The sequence below is a fragment of the Bufo bufo genome, chromosome 6 (genome assembly GCF_905171765.1).
Source record: "Bufo bufo chromosome 6, aBufBuf1.1, whole genome shotgun sequence".
NCBI lineage: Eukaryota > Metazoa > Chordata > Amphibia > Anura > Bufonidae > Bufo > Bufo bufo.
Genome location: NC_053394.1, coordinates 432,477,081 through 432,497,573, shown reverse-complemented (window position 1 = coordinate 432,497,573; position 20,493 = coordinate 432,477,081). Strand labels below are relative to the sequence as shown.

Sequence of the window (20,493 nt, the reverse complement as noted above, 5' to 3'; positions counted from 1 at the left end):
CTCCCAGTCATCTGTGCACTTTCTGAGAGAACATGGTCTCCCAGTCATCTGTGCACTTTCTGAGAGAACATGGTCTCCCAGTCATCTGTGCACCTTCTGAGAGAACATGGTCTCCTGGTCACCAGCTTGTTTGTCAAATTTTGCTGCTGAGCTTTTTGTATATGGTGAAGTCTCGTAGAAATGATCGTGTGATTAAACTCATGATATAAATTGTACCCTGTCTCGTCTTTTCCTGCATTTTATTTGTGAAAAGTTGACACTAAATATGACACCAAAGCATTGCTGTAAAAACATCTCCTGAAACACTCTGTGCTGCTGGCAGACGCTGGTCACAGCATACATTGCTCTGACCATTTTTAAAAGGGGTCTTTTGGACTGTTATAAGTGATGGAAATCGCTCGGCTATGGCATCAGGGAGCTCTTCTGATCCATGGAAGGAACAAGCAGAGAAGGTTGTCCAGCCGTAGTCCCTGGAATCATGGAGAAATCCCTAAATCTTCCAGGACGATTTCACCTCTCTTCTCTGTGGGCTACACGTGATAACGTTCTGTAGCGTCATAACATATTGTTTTAATGTGTACCCTGAGCAGGTGGCTCCAGACACATGAAATACAGCCACCCGCCCTGGGCTCATCATGGGAATTTTCGGTCCCCTTTTTGCTGTAGGGGAGCCCTTTAAGGGATAGTTTACCAGGCTGTGTCTGAGGTCCACATTCCTCTCTTTAAAATGACCTGCCGCCTTCATGCAACTTTATTAGTTTCTTTTCTTTCATTAGTCATGAACTTGCCACCATCATGCAACATTATTAATATCCTTGTTTCCATTAGTCAGGAACTGCCACCTTCATGCAACATTATTAATGTCCTTGTTTCTATTAGCCAGGAGCTGTCATCATCAACTTATTAAGGTTCCTTGTTTCTGCCACCTTCATGCAACTTTATTTGTTTCCTTTTTTCATTACTCAGGAGATGCCATCATTATTAGAGTCCTGGTCACTATTAGTCTGGAGCTGAGACCTTTATGCAACCTTATTCATTTCCTTGATTGCATTAATCTGAAACTGACACCTTCATGAAACTTTATTTGTGTGCTCGTTTCTATTAGTCAGGAGCTGCCACCTTCATGCAACTTTATTGGTATCCTTGTTTTGATTAGTCATGCTGGGCAGCATAGTAATTTCCCGCTGCAGCCTCTGCCATGCTGTAATCTGTCTGAGATAACTGGTCTCCTCTTCTAGGTTGTCCTACATAGGACATTATGGTGAAGTTGGCCTGGATCAATGATGCAGCATCCCATAAAGCAACTCAATGCTATTCAACAAACTACACCACCCATGTTGGTCTCATCTCCCTGAGCAGGGATCTAGTCTCCAAGACTAAGGAATCAACCCAACAGTCTTTAAAAGAAGATGGTGGGACATGAGGACCACGAGACTTTGTCACATGCCCCTGCCTGACACTGAGATGGAACAGCAGCTGAAAGGACCAGCAAGTTACGTCAATGGAGATAACATGGCCTTCAGGGTAAACTTCTCAGGAGTTGGTTCTAGCTTTCCCTATAACAGCAGACGCTGGCGGGTGGGGAGCGGGGAGAGTCAGCAGGCTTTATAAAGATTCTCCTAAGATCTGGCAGAAGGAAGAGCCTCTATGACGGAGGAGGTTCTGGAGGTGGTCACTGGGTAAGTGGAAGGAGGGAGGAAGGAGGAGAAGACCTGGATGTATAAGGAATGGGGAGGAGAAAGGGGTGGTGGCTATAAGAAAAGAGGCAGCGGAGAGCAGGAGATAAACATGTAGGTAGGGAGGGGAAGGGAGGACCATGGGAGAGACGGAGAAGACCAGGAGGAAGGCGGCAATCTGCCTACTATGGAAGCAGGATATGTTCTGGAGGAGAACAACTTCAGAAGGAGGGGTGACAGGGAAATGCAGAAACAGTCATCTATGGACGAGAAGACAATTAGGAGATGGAGATGTCCATGAATGAGGAGGGGGAAGGACCAGTCCAAGAGGAGGAGGGACCAGTCCAGGAGGGGGGAAGGACCAGTCCAGGAGAGGGGAAGGACCAGTCCAAGAGGAGGAAGGACCAGTCCAGGAGAGGGGAAGGACCAGTCCAGGAGAGGAAGGACCAGTCCAAGAGGAGGAAGGACCAGTCCAAGAGGAGGAAGGACCAGTCCAGGAGAGGGGGAAGGACCAGTCCAAGAGGAGGAAGGACCAGTCCAGGAGAGGAAGGACCAGTCCAAGAGGGGGAAGGACCAGTCCAAGAGGAGGAAGGACCTGTCCAGGAGAGGGGAAGGACCAGTCCAGGAGAGGGGAAGGACCAGTCCAAGAGGAGGAAGGACCAGTCCAGGAGAGGGGAAGGACCAGTCCAGGAGAGGGGAAGGACCAGCCCAGAAGGGGGAGGACCAGTCCAGGAGAGGGAAGGACCTGTCGAGGAGAGGGAAGGACCTGTCCAAGAGGGGGGAAGGACCAGTCCAGGAGAGGGAAGGCCCAGTCCAGGGTGGAGATGGTTACGTGGGAGGACAGCGCAGGAAGGAGATGCAGATGTCCATGTGTGAGGAAGGAAATATATTACGACTCTGGGAAGGATTAGAAGGGGGCGTGGCCATGTGAGGTGCCGCTGGAGAAGGGGCGGTCCCACTACGGGCTCCGCCCAGCGCTTACGTCAGGTCTGTGTCCCAGTAGCGGCGGTGTCGGCTCCGGGGCCCGGGCAGCAGTCAGGCCGCGGCCATGGAGCTGGAGGAGGGCGGCCTGGTGTACCAGGAGGAGGCGGGCGGCACGGCCGGGGCCGTCATGTCGGATCGGGTGTCCGGCCTGGCCGCCTCTATCTACCGGGAGCTGGAGCGGCTGATCGGCCGCTATGAGGAGGACGCGGTGAAGCAGCTGATGCCGCTGGTGGTGGCCGTGCTGGAGAACCTGGAAGCCGTGTGCGCCGAGAACCAGGAGCATGAGGTGGAGCTGGAGCTGCTGCGGGAGGACAACGAGCAGCTGCTCACCCAGTACGAGCGGGAGAAGGCGCTGAGGAAGCACGCCGAGGAGGTGAGGGGCCCCGGGCTGTCCCCAGACTGGCCCCCAGACTGACCTCCTCCCACCCCCCGACTGACCTACCCCCCAACTGCTGCACCCCCCCAGACCTTCGTCCCCCAACTGCTGCACCCCCCTCCGACCTTCGTCCCCCAACTGCTGCACCCCCCCTCCAGACCTTCGTCCCCCAACTGCTGCACCCCCCCCCCAGATCTTCGTCCCCCAACTGCTGCACCCCCCCCCCCCCAGACCTTCGTCCCCCGACTGCTGCACCCCCCCAGACCTTCGTCCCCCGACTGCTGCACCCCCCCAGACCTTCGTCCCCCGACTGCTGCACCCCCCCAGACCTTCGTCCCCCGACTGCTGCACCCCCCCAGCCCTTCGTCCCCCGACTGCTGCACCCCCCCAGACCTTCGTCCCCCGACTGCTGCACCCCCCCCCCAGACCTTCGTCCCCCGACTGCTGCATCCCCCCAGACCTTCGTCCCCCGACTGCTGCACCCCCCCAGACCTTCGTCCCCCGACTGCTGCACCCCCCCAGACCTCCGTCCCCCGACTGCTGCACCCCCCCAGGCCTTCGTCCCCCGACTGCTGCACCCCCCCAGACCTTCGTCCCCCGACTGCTGCACCCCCCCAGACCTTCGTCCCCCGACTGCTGCATCCCCCCAGACCTTCGTCCCCCGACTGCTGCATCCCCCCAGACCTTCGTCCCCCGACTGCTGCATCCCCCCAGACCTTCGTCCCCCGACTGCTGCACCCCCCCCAGACCTTCGTCCCCCGACTGCTGCACCCCCCCCAGACCTTTGTCCCCCGACTGCTGCACCCACCCCAGACCTTCGTCCCCCGACTGCTGCCCCCCCCCAGCCCTTCGTCCCCCGACTGCTGCACCCCCCCAGACCTTCGTCCCCCGACTGCTGCACCCCCCCAGACCTTCGTCCCCCGACTGCTGCACCCCCCCCAGACCTTCGTCCCCCGACTGCTGCACCCCCCCCAGACCTTCGTCCCCCGACTGCTGCACCCCCCCAGACCTTCGTCCCCCGACTGCTGCACCCCCCCAGACCTTCGTCCCCCGACTGCTGCACCCCCCCCAGACCTCCGCCCCCCGACTGCTGCACCCCCCCCCAGACCTTCGTCCCCCGACTGCTGCACCCCCCCCAGACCTTCGTCCCCCGACTGCTGCACCCCCCCCCAGACCTTCGTCCCCCGACTGCTGCACCCCCCCCCAGACCTTCGTCCCCCGACTGCTGCACCCCCCCCCAGACCTTCGTCCCCCGACTGCTGCACCCCCCCCCAGACCTTCGTCCCCCGACTGCTGCACCCCCCCCCAGACCTTCGTCCCCCGACTGCTGCACCCACCCCGACCTTCGTCCCCCGACTGCTGCACCCCCCCCAGACCTTCGTCCCCCGACTGCTGCACCCCCCCCCCCCCCCAGACCTTCGTCGTCATCCCCCGGACCTTCCCCAACCTGTTGCCCCCAGAGAGAAAGGCACCCTCAAACCTGCTGCACTCCTAGTCTGTAACCACCCCCCCCAGTACTGATGCACCCTGAGACTGTCACCCCCTTCTAGACTCACCCTCAACTGCGACACCCCAAGTCTGTAACCCCCCAGACTCACCCCCAAAAAGAGCCTGTCTCCCCCAGTACTGCGGCACCTCAAGACTGTCACCCCAAATGTCCCCAGAACCTGTCACCCCTGATACTGCTGCACCCCTCCAGTCAGTCACCTGCTGCTCCTCAAGAGCTTCCACACTGCACCCAAGTCTGTCACCATCTATCTGCAGAGCCCATCACCCCAAGACTGTTACTCCATGGCGCATGTCCAGAGCCCGTCACCCTCCACCCTATGTCTGCCTGTCACCCTCTGTCACCCTCCACCCTATGTCAGCCCGTCGCACCCATTTTGCATCCCACAACTTGTCAATGTTCCCAAGACCTGACGCCCCCACACTTCACCCTTATAGCTTGTCCCCCAATTCTCCACCATTGGTCATTACTGTGTGTACCCCCAAATAACCAATGTTTGAGCGGGGGGGGGCCTGACACATGCGTTTCTAGCACAGGTGATATACAGTATGTTGCTTAGCAACAGCAGGTGCAGTTGGTCGGTGACTACTCTGTAGCTCCTCCCTGTTGCTCAGATGGCGGCTGAGGTCCGGTGCTGAACCTTGAATTGTAGTGGTCCCTCCGGGGACGTTTGGGTGGTCCTCAGTACTTCTTTCCAGGGTCAGGATGTCACACGCTTGTCCTGGGTGTGTGGATGTTTCTCTCTTGGTGACTCCCCCTCAGTGAGCAATGTCCTCTGTGCTGCTGTGGGGCAGAACAATGGCTGTTAGTCACTGGAATGTCAGAATTTTTTTTTCTTTTTGGTGTCACATGGGGGCGCTCTGCAGGTATCGGGCTGTATGGGGGGATTTACTGGAGCAGGCTTGATATTGAAGAGTCTCTGCAGGAAACACAACCCCCACCATCCCACCGAAGGACTTCCTAAGGAAATCCCAAAGCTCTCCACATTCCAGGGTCCGCACCTCGCGTGCCTCAGAGCCGGGGCTGATAACGGAGAGCGATAGACCTCAGTGTCCGCCAGCGCCTCACCATTTAGAAGATGTCTGCCTGCTGTCTCACAGCTGAGGGTTCGGTACAGTCATGTCCAGTGTAGACAATGCTCTGTGTGGTACATGCATCGGCAGCACAACCCTGGGGATTGTCTGGACTGGATACTGTTGTAACAAACCCTCAGCTGTGAGAAGAATTAGGTCTGTGAGGACATTCAGCTGATGGATGTAAACAAGAGTGTTCCCACTCAATGACAGCAAGCAGCTACTCGAAGTGTCTGAGAACTTTGCATTAGTCAGGACGCCGGCCCTTTAAGTGAGCTGTAATTTCCTCTTACTGTGCGATTATATCCCAGGGTTATTACGCTCCTCGCCGTTGTTGTGTGAGTCATGTGACCGCCGCTGACCAGACGCGTATTTATAGAGCGGTGGCCGTCACCCTGACCCCACCCAGACGCCTCACCCTACTTCTCCGGCTCCTGGCCGTGTATGGGCCCCGCACGTGATCTGTCTGCCCTCATGTGGCTCAGGACTGGGAGAGCCGCATGTAGTGGAGGGGGGAGAAGTCCCATGTAAATAGGAACTGGTATGAAGGGAAGATGACAACATGGGACATTTCCGTACCAGTGAGCACTTGATGCCAGATTATCAGGCAGTTATAAAGGGAGAGAAGCTCAAAAACAACGTCCCCACTATGATTTCTAGGATAATGTTCTCCGGAATTCCCCTTTATGTCAATATATTGTACAAAAACAACCACAGAAGATGTACAGCTCTGCACATTCACGTCTGTCAGAGTTCTGCTCAAGTTGCTGCATTCTGTTTAGGTCACAGAACCAGCCTGTGGCCATGTTCTCTGTACATCCTGTATTATACTCCAGAGCTGCACTCACTATTCTGCTGGTGCAGTCACTGTGCATATACATTACTTATCCTGTACTGATCCTGAGTTACATCCTGTATTATACTCCAGAGCTGCACTCACTATTCTGCTGGTGCAGTCACTGTGTACATTACATTACTTATCCTGTACTGATCCTGAGTTACATCCTGTATTATACTCCAGAGCTGCACTCACTATTCTGCTGGTGCAGTCACTGTGTACATACATTACTTATCCTGTATTATACTCCAGAGCTGCACTCACTATTCTGCTGGTGCAGTCACTGTGTACATACATTACTTATCCTGTACTGATCCTGAGTTACATCCTGTATTATACCCCAGAGCTGCACTCACTATTCTGCTGGTGCAGTCACTGTGTACATACATTACTTATCCTGTACTGATCCTGAGTTACATCCTGTATTATACCCCAGAGCTGCACTCACTATTCTGCTGGTGCAGTCACTGTGTACATACATTACATATCCTGTACTGATCCTGAGTTACATCCTGTATTATACCCCAGAGCTGCACTCACTATTCTGCTGGTGCAGTCACTGTGTACATACATTACTTATCCTGTACTGATCCTGAGTTACATCCTGTATTATACTCCAGAGCTGCACTCACTATTCTGCTGGTGCAGTCACTGTGTACATACAGGGAGTGCAGAATTATTAGGCAAGTTGTATTTTTGAGGATTAATTTTATTTTTGAACAACAACCATGTTCTCAATGAACCCAAAAAACTCATTAATATCAAAGCTGAATATTTTTGGAAGTAGTTTTTAGTTTGTTTTTAGTTTTAGCTATTTTAGGGGGATATCTGTGTGTGCAGGTGACTATTACTGTGCATAATTATTAGGCAACTTAACAAAAAACAAATATATACCCATTTCAATTATTTATTTTTACCAGTGAAACCAATATAACATCTCAACATTCACAAATATACATTTCTGACATTCAAAAACAAAACAAAAACAAATCAGTGACCAATATAGCCACCTTTCTTTGCAAGGACACTCAAAAGCCTGCCATCCATGGATTCTGTCAGTGTTTTGATCTGTTCACCATCAACATTGCGTGCAGCAGCAACCACAGCCTCCCAGACACTGTTCAGAGAGGTGTACTGTTTTCCCTCCTTGTAAATCTCACATTTGATGATGGACCACAGGTTCTCAATGGGGTTCAGATCAGGTGAACAAGGAGGCCATGTCATTAGATTTTCTTCTTTTATACCCTTTCTTGCCAGCCACGCTGTGGAGTACTTGGACGCGTGTGATGGAGCATTGTCCTGCATGAAAATCATGTTTTTCTTGAAGGATGCAGACTTCTTCCTGTACCACTGCTTGAAGAAGGTGTCTTCCAGAAACTGGCAGTAGGACTGGGAGTTGAGCTTGACTCCATCCTCAACCCGAAAAGGCCCCACAAGCTCATCTTTGATGATACCAGCCCAAACCAGTACTCCACCTCCACCTTGCTGGCGTCTGAGTCGGACTGGAGCTCTCTGCCCTTTACCAATCCAGCCACGGGCCCATCCATCTGGCCCATCAAGACTCACTCTCATTTCATCAGTCCATAAAACCTTAGAAAAATCAGTCTTGAGATATTTCTTGGCCCAGTCTTGACGTTTCAGCTTGTGTGTCTTGTTCAGTGGTGGTCGTCTTTCAGCCTTTCTTACCTTGGCCATGTCTCTGAGTATTGCACACCTTGTGCTTTTGGGCACTCCAGTGATGTTGCAGCTCTGAAATATGGCCAAACTGGTGGCAAGTGGCATCTTGGCAGCTGCACGCTTGACTTTTCTCAGTTCATGGGCAGTTATTTTGCGCCTTGGTTTTTCCACACGCTTCTTGCGACCCTGTTGACTATTTTGAATGAAACGCTTGATTGTTCGATGATCACGCTTCAGAAGCTTTGCAATTTTAAGAGTGCTGCATCCCTCTGCAAGATATCTCACTATTTTTGACTTTTCTGAGCCTGTCAAGTCCTTCTTTTGACCCCTTTTTGCCAAAGGAAAGGAAGTTGCCTAATAATTATGCACACCTGATATAGGGTGTTGATGTCATTAGACCACACCCCTTCTCATTACAGAGATGCACATCACCTAATATGCTTAATTGGTAGTAGGCTTTCGAGCCTATACAGCTTGGAGTAAGACAACATGCATAAAGAGGATGATGTGGTCAAAATACTCATTTGCCTAATAATTCTGCACTCCCTGTACTGATCCTGAGTTACATCCTGTATTATTCTCCAGAGCTGCACTCACTATTCTGCTGGTGCAGTCACTGTGTACATACATTACTTATCCTGTACTGATCCTGAGTTACATCCTGTATTATATTCCAGAGCTGCACTCTCTATTCTGTTGGTGCAGTCACTGTGTACATACATTACTTTTATCCTGTACTGATCCTGAGTTACATCCTGTATTATACTCCAGAGCTGCACTCACTATTCTGTTGGTGCAGTCACTGTGTACATACATTACTTATCCTGTACTGATCCTGGGTTACATCCTGCATTATACTCCAGAGCTGCACTCTCTATTCTGTTGGTGCAGTCACTGTGTACATACATTACTTATCCTGTACTGATCCTGAGCTACATCCTGTATTATACTCCAGAGCTGCACTCTCTATTCTGTTGGTGCAGTCACTGTGTACATACATTACTTATCCTGTACTGATCCTGGGTTACATCCTGTATTATACTCCAGAGCTGCACTCTCTATTCTGTTGGTGCAGTCACTGTGTACATACATTACTTATCCTGTACTGATCCTGGGTTACATCCTGTATTATACTCCAGAGCTGCACTCTCTATTCTGTTGGTGCAGTCACTGTGTACATACATTACTTATCCTGTACTGATCCTGGGTTACATCCTGTATTATACTCCAGAGCTGCACTCTCTATTCTGTTGGTGCAGTCACTGTGTACATACATTACTTATCCTGTACTGATCCTGGGTTACATCCTGTATTATACTCCAGAGCTGCACTCTCTATTCTGTTGGTGCAGTCACTGTGTACATACATTACTTATCCTGTACTGATCCTGGGTTACATCCTGCATTATACTCCAGAGCTGCACTCTCTATTCTGTTGGTGCAGTCACTGTGTACATACATTACTTATCCTGTACTGATCCTGAGTTACATCCTGTATTATACTCTAGAGCTGCACTCACTATTCTGCTGGTGCAGTCACTGTGTACATTACATTACTTATCCTGTACTGATCCTGAGTTACATCCTGTATTATACTGCAGAGCTGCACTCACTATTCTGCTGGTGCGGTCACTGTGTACATACATTACTTATCCTGTACTGATCCTGGGTTACATCCTGCATTATACTCCAGAGCTGCACTCACTATTCTGCTGGTGCAGTCACTGTGCACATACATTACTTATCCTGTACTGATCCTGAGTTACATCCTGTATTATACTCCAGAGCTGCACTCTCTATTCTGTTGGTGCAGTCACTGTGTACATACATTACTTATCCTGTACTGATCCTGGGTTACATCCTGCATTATACTCCAGAGCTGCACTCTCTATTCTGTTGGTGCAGTCACTGTGTACATACATTACTTATCCTGTACTGATCCTGAGCTACATCCTGTATTATACTCCAGAGCTGCACTCTCTATTCTGTTGGTGCAGTCACTGTGTACATACATTACTTATCCTGTACTGATCCTGGGTTACATCCTGTATTATACTCCAGAGCTGCACTCTCTATTCTGTTGGTGCAGTCACTGTGTACATACATTACTTATCCTGTACTGATCCTGGGTTACATCCTGTATTATACTCCAGAGCTGCACTCTCTATTCTGTTGGTGCAGTCACTGTGTACATACATTACTTATCCTGTACTGATCCTGGGTTACATCCTGTATTATACTCCAGAGCTGCACTCTCTATTCTGTTGGTGCAGTCACTGTGTACATACATTACTTAGGGCTCTTTCACACTTGCGTTCTTTTCTTCCGGCATAGAGTTCCTTCGTCAGGGCTCTATGCCGGAAGAATCCTGATCAGTTTTATCCTAATGCATTCTGAATGGAGAGAAATCCGTTCAGGATGCATCAGGATGTCTTCAGTTCCGGACCGGAACGTTTTTTGGCCGGAGAACATACCGCAGCATGCTGCGCTTTTTGCTCCGGCCAAAAATCCTGAACACTTGCCGCAAGGCCGGATCCGGAATTAATGCCCATTGAAAGGCTTAAGCTAAACGTCGTTTCGGCGCATTACCGGATCCGACGTTTAGCTTTTTCTGAATGGTTACCATGGCTCCCGGGACGCTAAAGTCCTGTTTGCCATGGTAAAGTGTAGCGGGGAGCGGGGGAGCAGTATACTTACCGTCCGTGCGGCTCCCGGGGCGCTTCAGAGTGACGTCAGGGCGCCCCAAGCGCATGGATGACGTGATCGCATGGATCACGTCATCCATGCGCATGGGGCGCTCTGACGTCATTCTGGAGCGCCCCGGGAGCCGCACGGACTGTAAGTATACCGCTCCCCCGCTCCCCGCTCCTACTATGGCAACCAGGACTTTAATAGCGTCCTGGCTGCCATAGTAACACTGAACGCATTTTGAAGACGGATCCGTCTTCAAATGCTTTCAGTTCACTTGCGGTGTTACGGATCCGGCGGGCACCTCCGGCAAATGGAGTACACGCCGGATCCGGACAACGCAAGTGTGAAAGAGGCCTTATCCTGTCTGTACATTAATTCTCTATGTAACGTGGAGGTGAGCGCCCCCCTGTGGTGTGTCGGCCCCTTACACATGATCTCTGGAGTCATGGAAGTGCAGGGTCGCCTCGGGTGTTGCTGTGATGTGTAATAATGTGGCCTGTTACGCTCTGACACAACATCTGTCCCAAGTGTCAGCCTGACAACCATCTGTCTCATGACTTCTCAGCATTGCTCCTCCGGGAGGTCCTGGAGTTAACCCTTTCCTCGCTGATGCTTTGCATTCCTGGCTGCCTGCGTTCCGTACAGTCGGCCTTCCCTGTTGTAGGTAAGTCGCTCCAGGCGTCTTGGAGAGCTCAGCAGATCCTCTGGCCGCTCATCCCAGGGCATGGGGGACATTGGTTGTCCCTCTGGTCACTTGGACTGATCATTATGGCCTTGGTCGTGTGCTTGTCTAAATACGTTCCCCCTTGTGTGGTTGGATCTCTCCACATATAATCTGTCACCTGCTGAAGGCTCTCCGCTTCTACGGGTGGACCTCCCCTGTGTGGTGGGATCTCTCCACGACGCTCTGCTTCTCCAGATCTTCTACGGGTGGACCTCCCCTGTGTGGTGGGATCTCTCCACGACGCTCTGCTTCTCCAGATCTTCTACGGGTGGACCTCCCCTGTGTGGTGAGATCTCTCCATGACGCTCTGCTTCTCCAGATCTTCTAAGGGTGGACCTCCCCTGTGTGGTAGGATCTCTTCACGACACTTCTCCAGATGTTTTACGGGTGGACCTCCCCTGTGTGGTGGGATCTCTCCACGACTTTCCGCTTCTCAAGATCTTCTACGAGTGGACCTCCCCTGTGTGGTAGGATCTCTCCACGATGCTCTGCTTCTCCAGATCTTCTACGGTTGGACCTCCCCTGTGTGGTGGGATCTCTCCATGACGCTCCGCTTCTCCAGATCTTCTATGGGTTGACCTCCCCTGTGTGGTGGGATCTCTCCACGACTTTCCGCTTCTCCAGATCTTCTACGTCTGGACCTCCCCTGTGTGGTAGGATCTCTCCACGACTTTCTGCTTCTCCAGATCTTCTACGGTTGGACCTCCCCTGGGTGGTGGGATCTGTCCACCCGCTCCTCCAAGCTTCATGTTCAGCTTTGCAAAGGATCCTAAATAAAAAGCTCCTGCTGCTTTCTGTATGCAGCTCCTCTGCAGAGCGATGTCTCCGTGGTTACAGACCGCTGCAGCAGCCACATGTGACTCCGATCTTTAGTCTTCTCATTGAACTACAGACAGTAGAAGAGCAGGCATAGGATTGCAGAGGAGCTGTGAACCTCAAACGGTGGGTGCGCCTGTGTCCAAGGTTATTTGCAAAGTTGTTTCATTTCTTTTATGTCCGATGCATTGGAAATAACAAAATGTCTGTGATAGAACCATGATGGCAGACACGTTCTGTGTCCGGCTGGGGTAGTAGTCCTGGGTGGGGCGCCGCGAGTGCTATCAGCAGGGTCCGCGAGTGCTATCAGCAGGGTCTTCCTCGTGGGGCCCAGCAGCTGAATATTTCAGAATCCCCTCCATTTCCCACCATGGAGATCCTCAACTCCCCCCCGGAAACTGCGGCCCCTGCGGCGGTGAGGCATGTGGCCCTTGGTGCCTCCACAGTGTCTCGTCTCCCAGTCAGTTTATGGGATGGATGCTCTGGAGCACACAATGAATTCACTGGAGGTTTCGGCTCGAAAAACTTTGTGTGTTCCCGGGCTGAGGGCATGTTCACACTCCTTTTCTTTTTTAACGTTGGTCTGAGCTGAAATCCACGTAAACCCCACAGACTCACCACAGGCGCCGTTCACACCGCGCATTTTCTTTGCACGTGGACTTTGCGTCTCGGAAGAAAAGGAATCGCGGTGTTGATGCTCGGCTTCCGCTCCCTAAGGCTGCGTTCACTTGATGGGTTTCGATCTTGTGTGCAGACGTTGCGATTGCTGCTGATGCCACGAATCCGCACCAGGACGTCCCATTGTCGCTCTGGCCGCGGGTCTCGCGTTCTCTACTCGCAGGCGATGGAGATCTGCTGAGGTGTGAACATGCCCTTAGACTGCTTCCACGTGGCGGATCTGATCCGATAATCGGAACGGGGAAAGTCTGTGGATTCTCTTTTTTTGCCGTGATCAAATCCATAACAAAATCCACATGTAACACAAGCCCCGGACCCTGCACCAAAACCGCAATGGGTAATCTGCCAAGTGTGAACACAGTCAGATGCGTACCGGTAAAATCCAGGCCCCTCCCCCGGCTGAGTGACTAATAGTACAATAACTATAAAGTCTGCAGCGGAATCTAAAACATTGTGTGCGACGCGCTTTGTGCTATTACAGCGCGATCCGGGGAGTAGGCGTCGCTATAGGACGCCGGAAAAAAAGCCAAAATCCAGCTGTGTGAACGAGCCCCTATCAGTCCTGCGGGTTCTTGTCCCGTTTTGCAGACTGTGAAGCGGTGACGTGTGAGTCGCTTCCTCTTCCCCGGCTGAGATTTATTATTATGAAATTCCCCCCCCCCCCACTTTAAAGTGACATCATCGGCAGAGAGCTTAAAAAAATACCATTAAAAAAAGTAACTTTTTTATTTTATTTTTTACACTATTTGCAACATTTCTCAGTTTTTTGTTACTTTGTTTTTGTTTAATTATTTTTTCGGCTTTTTCTTCCCCTTGACAACTATAACGGCTCTACGGGCGTGCAGTAATCTTCTCCCCCCCCCCCCCCCCCCAACCCCTCACCTGCACCTGTCTGAGCTCCGTCGGCCTCGCTTCCTCGCCGCCAGGTCCTCGCGGTTTAGTCAGACGGTCACAATGGCTTCTTTTCTTGTAATGACCGCGCAGGGGGTTAATGGCGGCGGCCGCAGAGAAAACAGAGGGACGAGCCCTTAAAGTGACAGCGAGGGTATGGGGCGCGGACGGCTCAGTCAGTTCATGTCACAAAGGGGATGGATCAGCTCGGGCCCCGGGATTGCTGGTCTGGCGCTTTCTAGAGGGGTCATCGCAGGTTTATTGTCAGCAGTGACCCCGCGGCATTCAGGGAATTTTCTGGGACCATCGCATTTTACATAACACATTGCGGCATAGCTCCATTCACCTCCAGAGCTGCATTCACCAGTCTGGTAGCCTGGAGCCGGCTGTAGGGGGCGTGTAGGGTCTGATGGCGATTCTCCGGTATTAATATTGCATCACATTGCAGGGCGTCCGCCTGAACTTCCTGCCTGATCACAGACATTTTTACGTATTTTATTTTTTTGCATGTTTTTTTTTTCTTTTTTCTTTGTGTGTTACATAAAATTCATCTGATGGGTCATGTGACCGCGGTACGATGTGATGGTCAGGAGGTCTGCGTCTTGTGATGGTCTAGTCCCGACACGAGGAGAGACGATCAGGAGAGACGATGTCATCTGATCTGCCCCGTAGAGATGGGAAAGCTGGGTGACAACCAGTATGGCGGCCATTATCCATTCCCCCACTGCCTCCCTCCATCGCTGCTAGGCTGGACTTGTCAGGGAAACATGGCTGAAAAACTCCTAAGGGAGCTGTAATGGTGGCCGGGGAGGTTGTCGGGTGGCTTTCCTGCAGTGGTGTGTCTAATCGCCGGCTGAGATTGTTTAACCATTTGATGGAAGCTGACAGTGACCAGTAATGACCCTGTTGGGATGAAGGGGTTAACCAAGAAGGGTTTGTGCCGTGAGTCTCCACCAGGATGGTATATAAGGAGCAGTGCGCCCCCTGGTGTACATGTGCAGAACGGCACACGACCCAATCAGACTGGGAGGGGGGGGGGGGGGGGGGCGGCGGACCGCCATGTCTGGAAGGAGTTATTATCACTGCATATGTGATTATATATATCTCTCTTCTTTTTTTTTTTTTTTCAGAAATTCATTGAATTTGAAGACTTACAGGAGCAGGACAAGAAGGATTTGCAGGTTCGGGTGGAATTTCTGGAATCGCAAACCAGACAGCTCGAGCTGAAGGCGAAGAACTACGCCGATCAGAGTAAGGGTCCTGCCTCAATGCTGATCCTGGGGATGTGTAGGACATTACTGCCTCCTGACCGGGGGACTGCCGGGACCCCCACTAATCCTGGGCTATCGGGAGTCATTGCCTCCTGACCGGGGGACTGCAGGGACCCCCACTGATCCTGGGGATATAGGAAATCATTGCCTCCTGACCGGGGGACTGCAGGGACCCCCACTGATCCTGGGGATATAGGAAATCATTGCCTCCTGACCGGGGGACTGCAGGGACCCCCACTGATCCTGGGGATATAGGAAATCATTGCCTCCTGACCGGGGGACTGCAGGGACCCCCACTGATCCTGGGGATATAGGAAATCCTTGCCTCCTGACCTGGGGACTGCAGGGACCCCCACTGATCCTGGGCTATCGGAAGTCATTGCCTCCTGACCGGGGGACTGCTGGGACCCCCACTGATCCTGGGGATGTAGGAAATCCTTGCCTCCTGACCTGGAGGAGCCACAGCACCAGTGAGGTTCCTCTACATCCGCTCCGCAGGTTCCACATTCTCGTGAATGAAGCCGTGTTACAGCCTCCTGCACTGCATGCAGGCGGGAGATAAGTAAGTGGGGGTCCCAGAATTCAGACCCCCCCTCCCCCCCAGGTGGGAGATAAGTGGGGGTCCCAGAATTCAGACCCCCCCCCCTCCCAGGTGGGAGATAAGTAAGTGGAGGTCCCAGAATTCAGACCCCCCCCCTCCCAGGTGGGAGATAAGTAAGTGGGGGTCCCAGAAGTCAGACCCCCCCCCCCCCCCCCCCAGGTGGGAGATAAGTGGGGGCCCCAGAATTCAGACCTTCCCCCAGGTGGGAGATAAGTGGGGGTCCCAGAATTCAGACCTTCCCCCAGGTGGGAGATAAGTGGGGGTCCCAGAATTCAGACCCCCCCCCCCCCCATCCCAGGTGGGAGATAAGTAAGTGGGGGTCCCAGAAGTCAGACCCCCCCCCCCCCCCCCATCCCAGGTGGGAGATAAGTAAGTGGAGGTCCCAGAATTCAGACATCCCTCCCCCCCCCAGGTGGGAGATAAGTAAGTGGGGGTCCCAGAAGTCAGACCCCACCCCCCCCCCCCCCAGGTGGGAGATAAGTAAGTGGGGGTCCCAGAATTCAGACCTTCCCCCAGGTGGGAGATAAGTGGGGGTCCCAGAAGTCAGACCCCCCCCCCCCAGGTGGGAGATAAGTAAGTGGGGGTCCCAGAAGTCAGACCCCCCCCCCCCATCCCAGGTGGGAGATAAGTAAGTGGAGGTCCCAGAAGTCAGACCGTCCCCCCCCCCCAGGTGGGAGATAAGTAAGTGGAGGTCCCAGAATTCAGACCTTCCCCCAGGTGGGAGATAAGTAAGTGGGGGTCCCAGAAGTCAGACCCCCCCCCCCCCCAGGTGGGAGATAAGTGGAGGTCCCAGAATTCAGACATCCCTTCCCCCCCCAGGTGGGAGATAAGTAAGTGGGGGTCCCAGAAGTCAGACCCCCCCCCCCCCAGGTGGGAGATAAGTGGAGGTCCCAGAATTCAGACCCCCCCCCCCCCCCCCCCCCAGGTGGGAGATAAGTAAGTGGAGGTACCAGAATTCAGACCCCCCCCCCCCCCCCCCCCCCCCAGGTGGGAGATAAGTAAGTGGAGGTACCAGAATTCAGACCTTCCCCCAGGTGGGAGATAAGTGGAGGTCCCAGAATTCAGACATCCCTTCCCCCCCCAGGTGGGAGATAAGTAAGTGGGGGTCCCAGAAGTCAGACCCCCCCCCCCCCAGGTGGGAGATAAGTGGAGGTCCCAGAATTCAGACCCCCCCCCCCCCCCCCCCCCCCCCCCAGGTGGGAGATAAGTAAGTGGAGGTCCCAGAATTCAGACATCCCTTCCCCCCCCCAGGTGGGAGATAAGTAAGTGGAGGTCCCAGAATTCAGACATGCCTTCCCCCCCCCCCCCCAGGTGGGAGATAAGTAAGTGGGGGTCCCAGAAGTCAGACCCCCCCCCCCCCCCCCCCAGGTGGGAGATAAGTGGGGGTCCCAGAATTCAGACCTTCCCCCAGGTGGGAGATAAGTAAGTGGAGGTCCCAGAAGTCAGACCCCCCCCCCCAGGTGGGAGATAAGTGGGGGTCCCAGAAGTCAGACCCCCCCCCCCCCATCCCAGGTGGGAGATAAGTGGGGGTCCCAGAAGTCAGACCCCCCCCCCCCCCATCCCAGGTGGGAGATAAGTAAGTGGGGGTCCCAGAAGTCAGACCCCCCCCCCCCCATCCCAGGTGGGAGATAAGTGGGGGTCCCAGAAGTCAGAATCCCCCCCCCCCCAACCACAGTGTGTTGCACCTTTTCTTCAGGCTTCTACGTGCAGAATCTGCTCCTCACCTTTAATAGATCAGTTATTACATCTCTGAACAATACTGAAGCATATTTAGAGCGGTCTCTGTGGGGGGCGGGGGTCCACCTGTAGCTCCGCGCCTCTCCAGACATACTGCGCCAGAACAGCCGTTACCACCAATGCAATGGAAGGAACCGTCCACCAGAAATGGGCTCAGACACAAGAAAGTGGTCTCCAATAGCTGGAGGGTGAACATAGAATGAATCACCAGTAGGGATCCAGAAGGCTGGACATCAGGCGCCATGCGGGCCAAGGGTTACGCCGTAGACGCCCCCTAGAGGAAGAGCCATATAACGCATTAGAGTGGTTTTCTGAGATTCTGATACTGGCTCTCCAGCTGTGGTGAAACTACGACTCCCAGCATGCTTCATTAATTTCTATGGAGTTCTGAAAACAGCCAAGCAAGTGTGCATCTTGGGAGTTGTAGTTTTACCACAGCTGGAGGTTAGCCATCACAGGGATAGGTCCTCAGTATCTGATTGGTGGGGGTCGGGGCCCTCCTGTGAGCGCCCATGATTACTTTCAGCTCACCGAGCACAGCGCTGCACATTGTATAGTGGCTGCGCTTGGTATTGCAGCTCAGCCCCATTCACTTCAATGAGCTCCAGTGCATTCTCAAACGGCTGATCGGCGGGGGTTCCGGATGTCGGCCCCCGCCGATCAGATGCTGAGGATCGGTCATCAGTATCAAAATCTCAGAAAAACCCCTTTAAAGAGGATGGAATTGGTGACAAGCGTCCACAGCTCCCCACCAGACGAGGAGGACGTCGTCCACGTATCGCCACCGCCTCAGTACAAATGGCGTATAGATGTCTGCATACATTGGCGCTATGTTGGGACCTGTCGCGGTTATTGTACAATGTAATATCGCCCCCGCAGAGCAGAGCTCCGTGCCTTCTGGTTATAGTCACGGCCGTCCTACCCCTCAGCATCGATCCCTATACAGAGGTCCCACAGCTCCAACCCCAGGACCTGCTCATACTGTACAGGGCCGTACACGGGAATAGCGCGTTTACGTGTTTCTTCTATGTGGCTGATATTACTGGAGTCCCCAATCCTGTGCATTTCCCTCTTTCAGTCAGTCGCTTGGAGGAGAGAGAAGCGGAGCTGAAAAAGGAATACAACGCGCTTCACCAGCGACATTCCGAGGTACGGAGCCGGGGGACGCTGCCGGGGCCTGGACTTCTCCGGGGCTGCGGTCTACATTTGCTTTGTACACGACGTGGGGGGTGGGGGGTGGGTGGGGGCACGTCACTTATTTTTATTCTGTCCGTTTAGCGCAGTGACTGATTTTTATGAAAGTCGTGTTTTTTGCAGATTATCCTAAATCTCAGGGGATTATTCCCAATCTTCCCACAGATCATTCACAATTATATGGAACACTTGGAACGTACCAAGCTGCAGCAGCTGATAGGGTCCGAGCAGCTGGAATCTACTATTCACAGTAAAATTCGGTAAGATCTGTGTGTCGGGGGTGGGGAGGCCGGGCCCCCGGAGCTGCTTTTGTCTTTCGGAGAGAATGGCGCCATTGTCTTTTTAAATCCTGGAACAATGCTCGGGCTGATGCAGAAAAGCCGGATGATCGATCGGAATGCAGCAGCGGAGGATGGGCTGAAGTGTGCAGAATGGCCGGCCGGGCGCCCTGACTCCCTGCTGGTGTGTTATAAATGTAGTCACTGAGGGGGCGGAGCATGACACAGGAAGTCTCTCTGGTGGAGGGTGAATCTGTGTCATGCTCCGCCCCCCTCCACTTCTGCCCCTCATGGGATCTTTTGTGAGGAGTTTAATATTGATATAAAATATTGCTGTTTTCCTGCATTTCTCTGTTTGGGTGTGTTTTGTATGTTTTTTGTTACTCTGTGCCTCGGGGGACACGGGAGGCGGAGGAGCCGGTTCTGTACAGTGCACCAGCCATCTTTTATGTAGATCCGCAGGAAGGTGTGCCGCCATAGACGTCAAATGGGCTTGGGCCTCCTCACTGTGAACATGTACAGGGGCCCCGACCGAGCATGCATGTGTGTCGGAAAGTCGGGAGAGAGCGATTGAAGGTGTACGGGCAGCTTTAACCCTTACAGCATGGAGGCCGCGGGTGGGGGTGCAGCGCGGACTGTAAACTGTATTCCGTACCAGTGGGAGTGGCGAGTTTGTGTATATTGAATCTGCGTGATACGGGAGTATATCTATGTATACAGGGTGTGGTCGGGGTGTACAGTGCCTTGAACTTTTCCACATTATTTCACGTTACGCCCACAAACTTTATTGGGATTTTATGTGACAGATCAACGCAAAGTAGCGAGTATGTGTGACGTGAAAAGAAAGCGATACTTGGTTTTCAACATTTTTAATAAATAAAAATCTGCATTTGTATCCAGCCCCCTGTACTCTGATACCCCTAAATAAAATCCAGTCCGACCAATTGCCTCCAGACGTCACCTAATTAGTACATAGAGCCCACCTGTGTGTGGTTTATTCTCAATACAACTCCAGCTGTTCGGGTTTGGTGCAGCGTGAAAAAAATGTGGAAAAGCTCAAGGGGTGTGAATACCCAAGCCACTGTATCCGGTCGGTGTATACAGCATGTATCCGGTCGGTGTATACAGCATGTATCCGGTCGGTGTATACAGCATGTATCCGGTCGGTGTATACGGCGTCTATCCAGTCGGGGTGTGTGTGTGTATATAGTGTGTATCTCGTCGGTGTATACAGCCTGTGGGGTTGGTGTATACAGTGTGCATCTCATTGGTGTATACAGCCTGTGGGGTCAGTGTGTGCGGTGTGTTTGTCTGGTCCGTGTGTATATGCTATGTATGTGCTCATGTATATAGCCTGTGGGGTCCGTATGTGTGTATCTGGTCGGTGTATGCAGCCTGTGGGGTTGGTGTGTGCAGTGTATCTCGTCGGTGTATACAGTGTGTATCTCGTCGGTGTATGCAGTGTGTATCTGGTTGGTGTAT

At 52.9% G+C, this 20,493-nt stretch overlaps 2 protein-coding genes across 5 annotated transcripts in view; both read left to right on the top strand.

Annotated features, from left to right (window-relative positions):
- The window catches only part of LOC121005825 (E3 ubiquitin/ISG15 ligase TRIM25-like), a 35,171-nt gene extending 34,961 nt beyond the window's left edge, over positions 1–210 (top strand). Inside the window, exon 3 of the mRNA XM_040438587.1 lies at positions 45–210. The gene's annotated coding sequence lies outside the window, so the exon portion shown is untranslated. The remainder of the gene's footprint in view (positions 1–44) is intronic.
- Positions 211–2,519: 2,309 nt separating this feature from the next.
- SPAG9 (sperm associated antigen 9) overlaps positions 2,520–20,493 on the top strand; it is a 32,812-nt gene continuing 14,838 nt past the window's right edge. For 2 of the 4 annotated variants that reach the window (XM_040434843.1, XM_040434841.1), the window contains exons 1-4: positions 2,521–3,033; positions 15,061–15,181; positions 18,618–18,688; positions 18,899–18,993. In XM_040434843.1, coding sequence (XP_040290777.1) covers positions 2,725–3,033; positions 15,061–15,181; positions 18,618–18,688; positions 18,899–18,993 — 596 coding nt within the window. In that variant the 5' untranslated portion in view covers positions 2,521–2,724. The other 2 variants (XM_040434842.1, XM_040434845.1) reach the window with 2 other exon arrangements.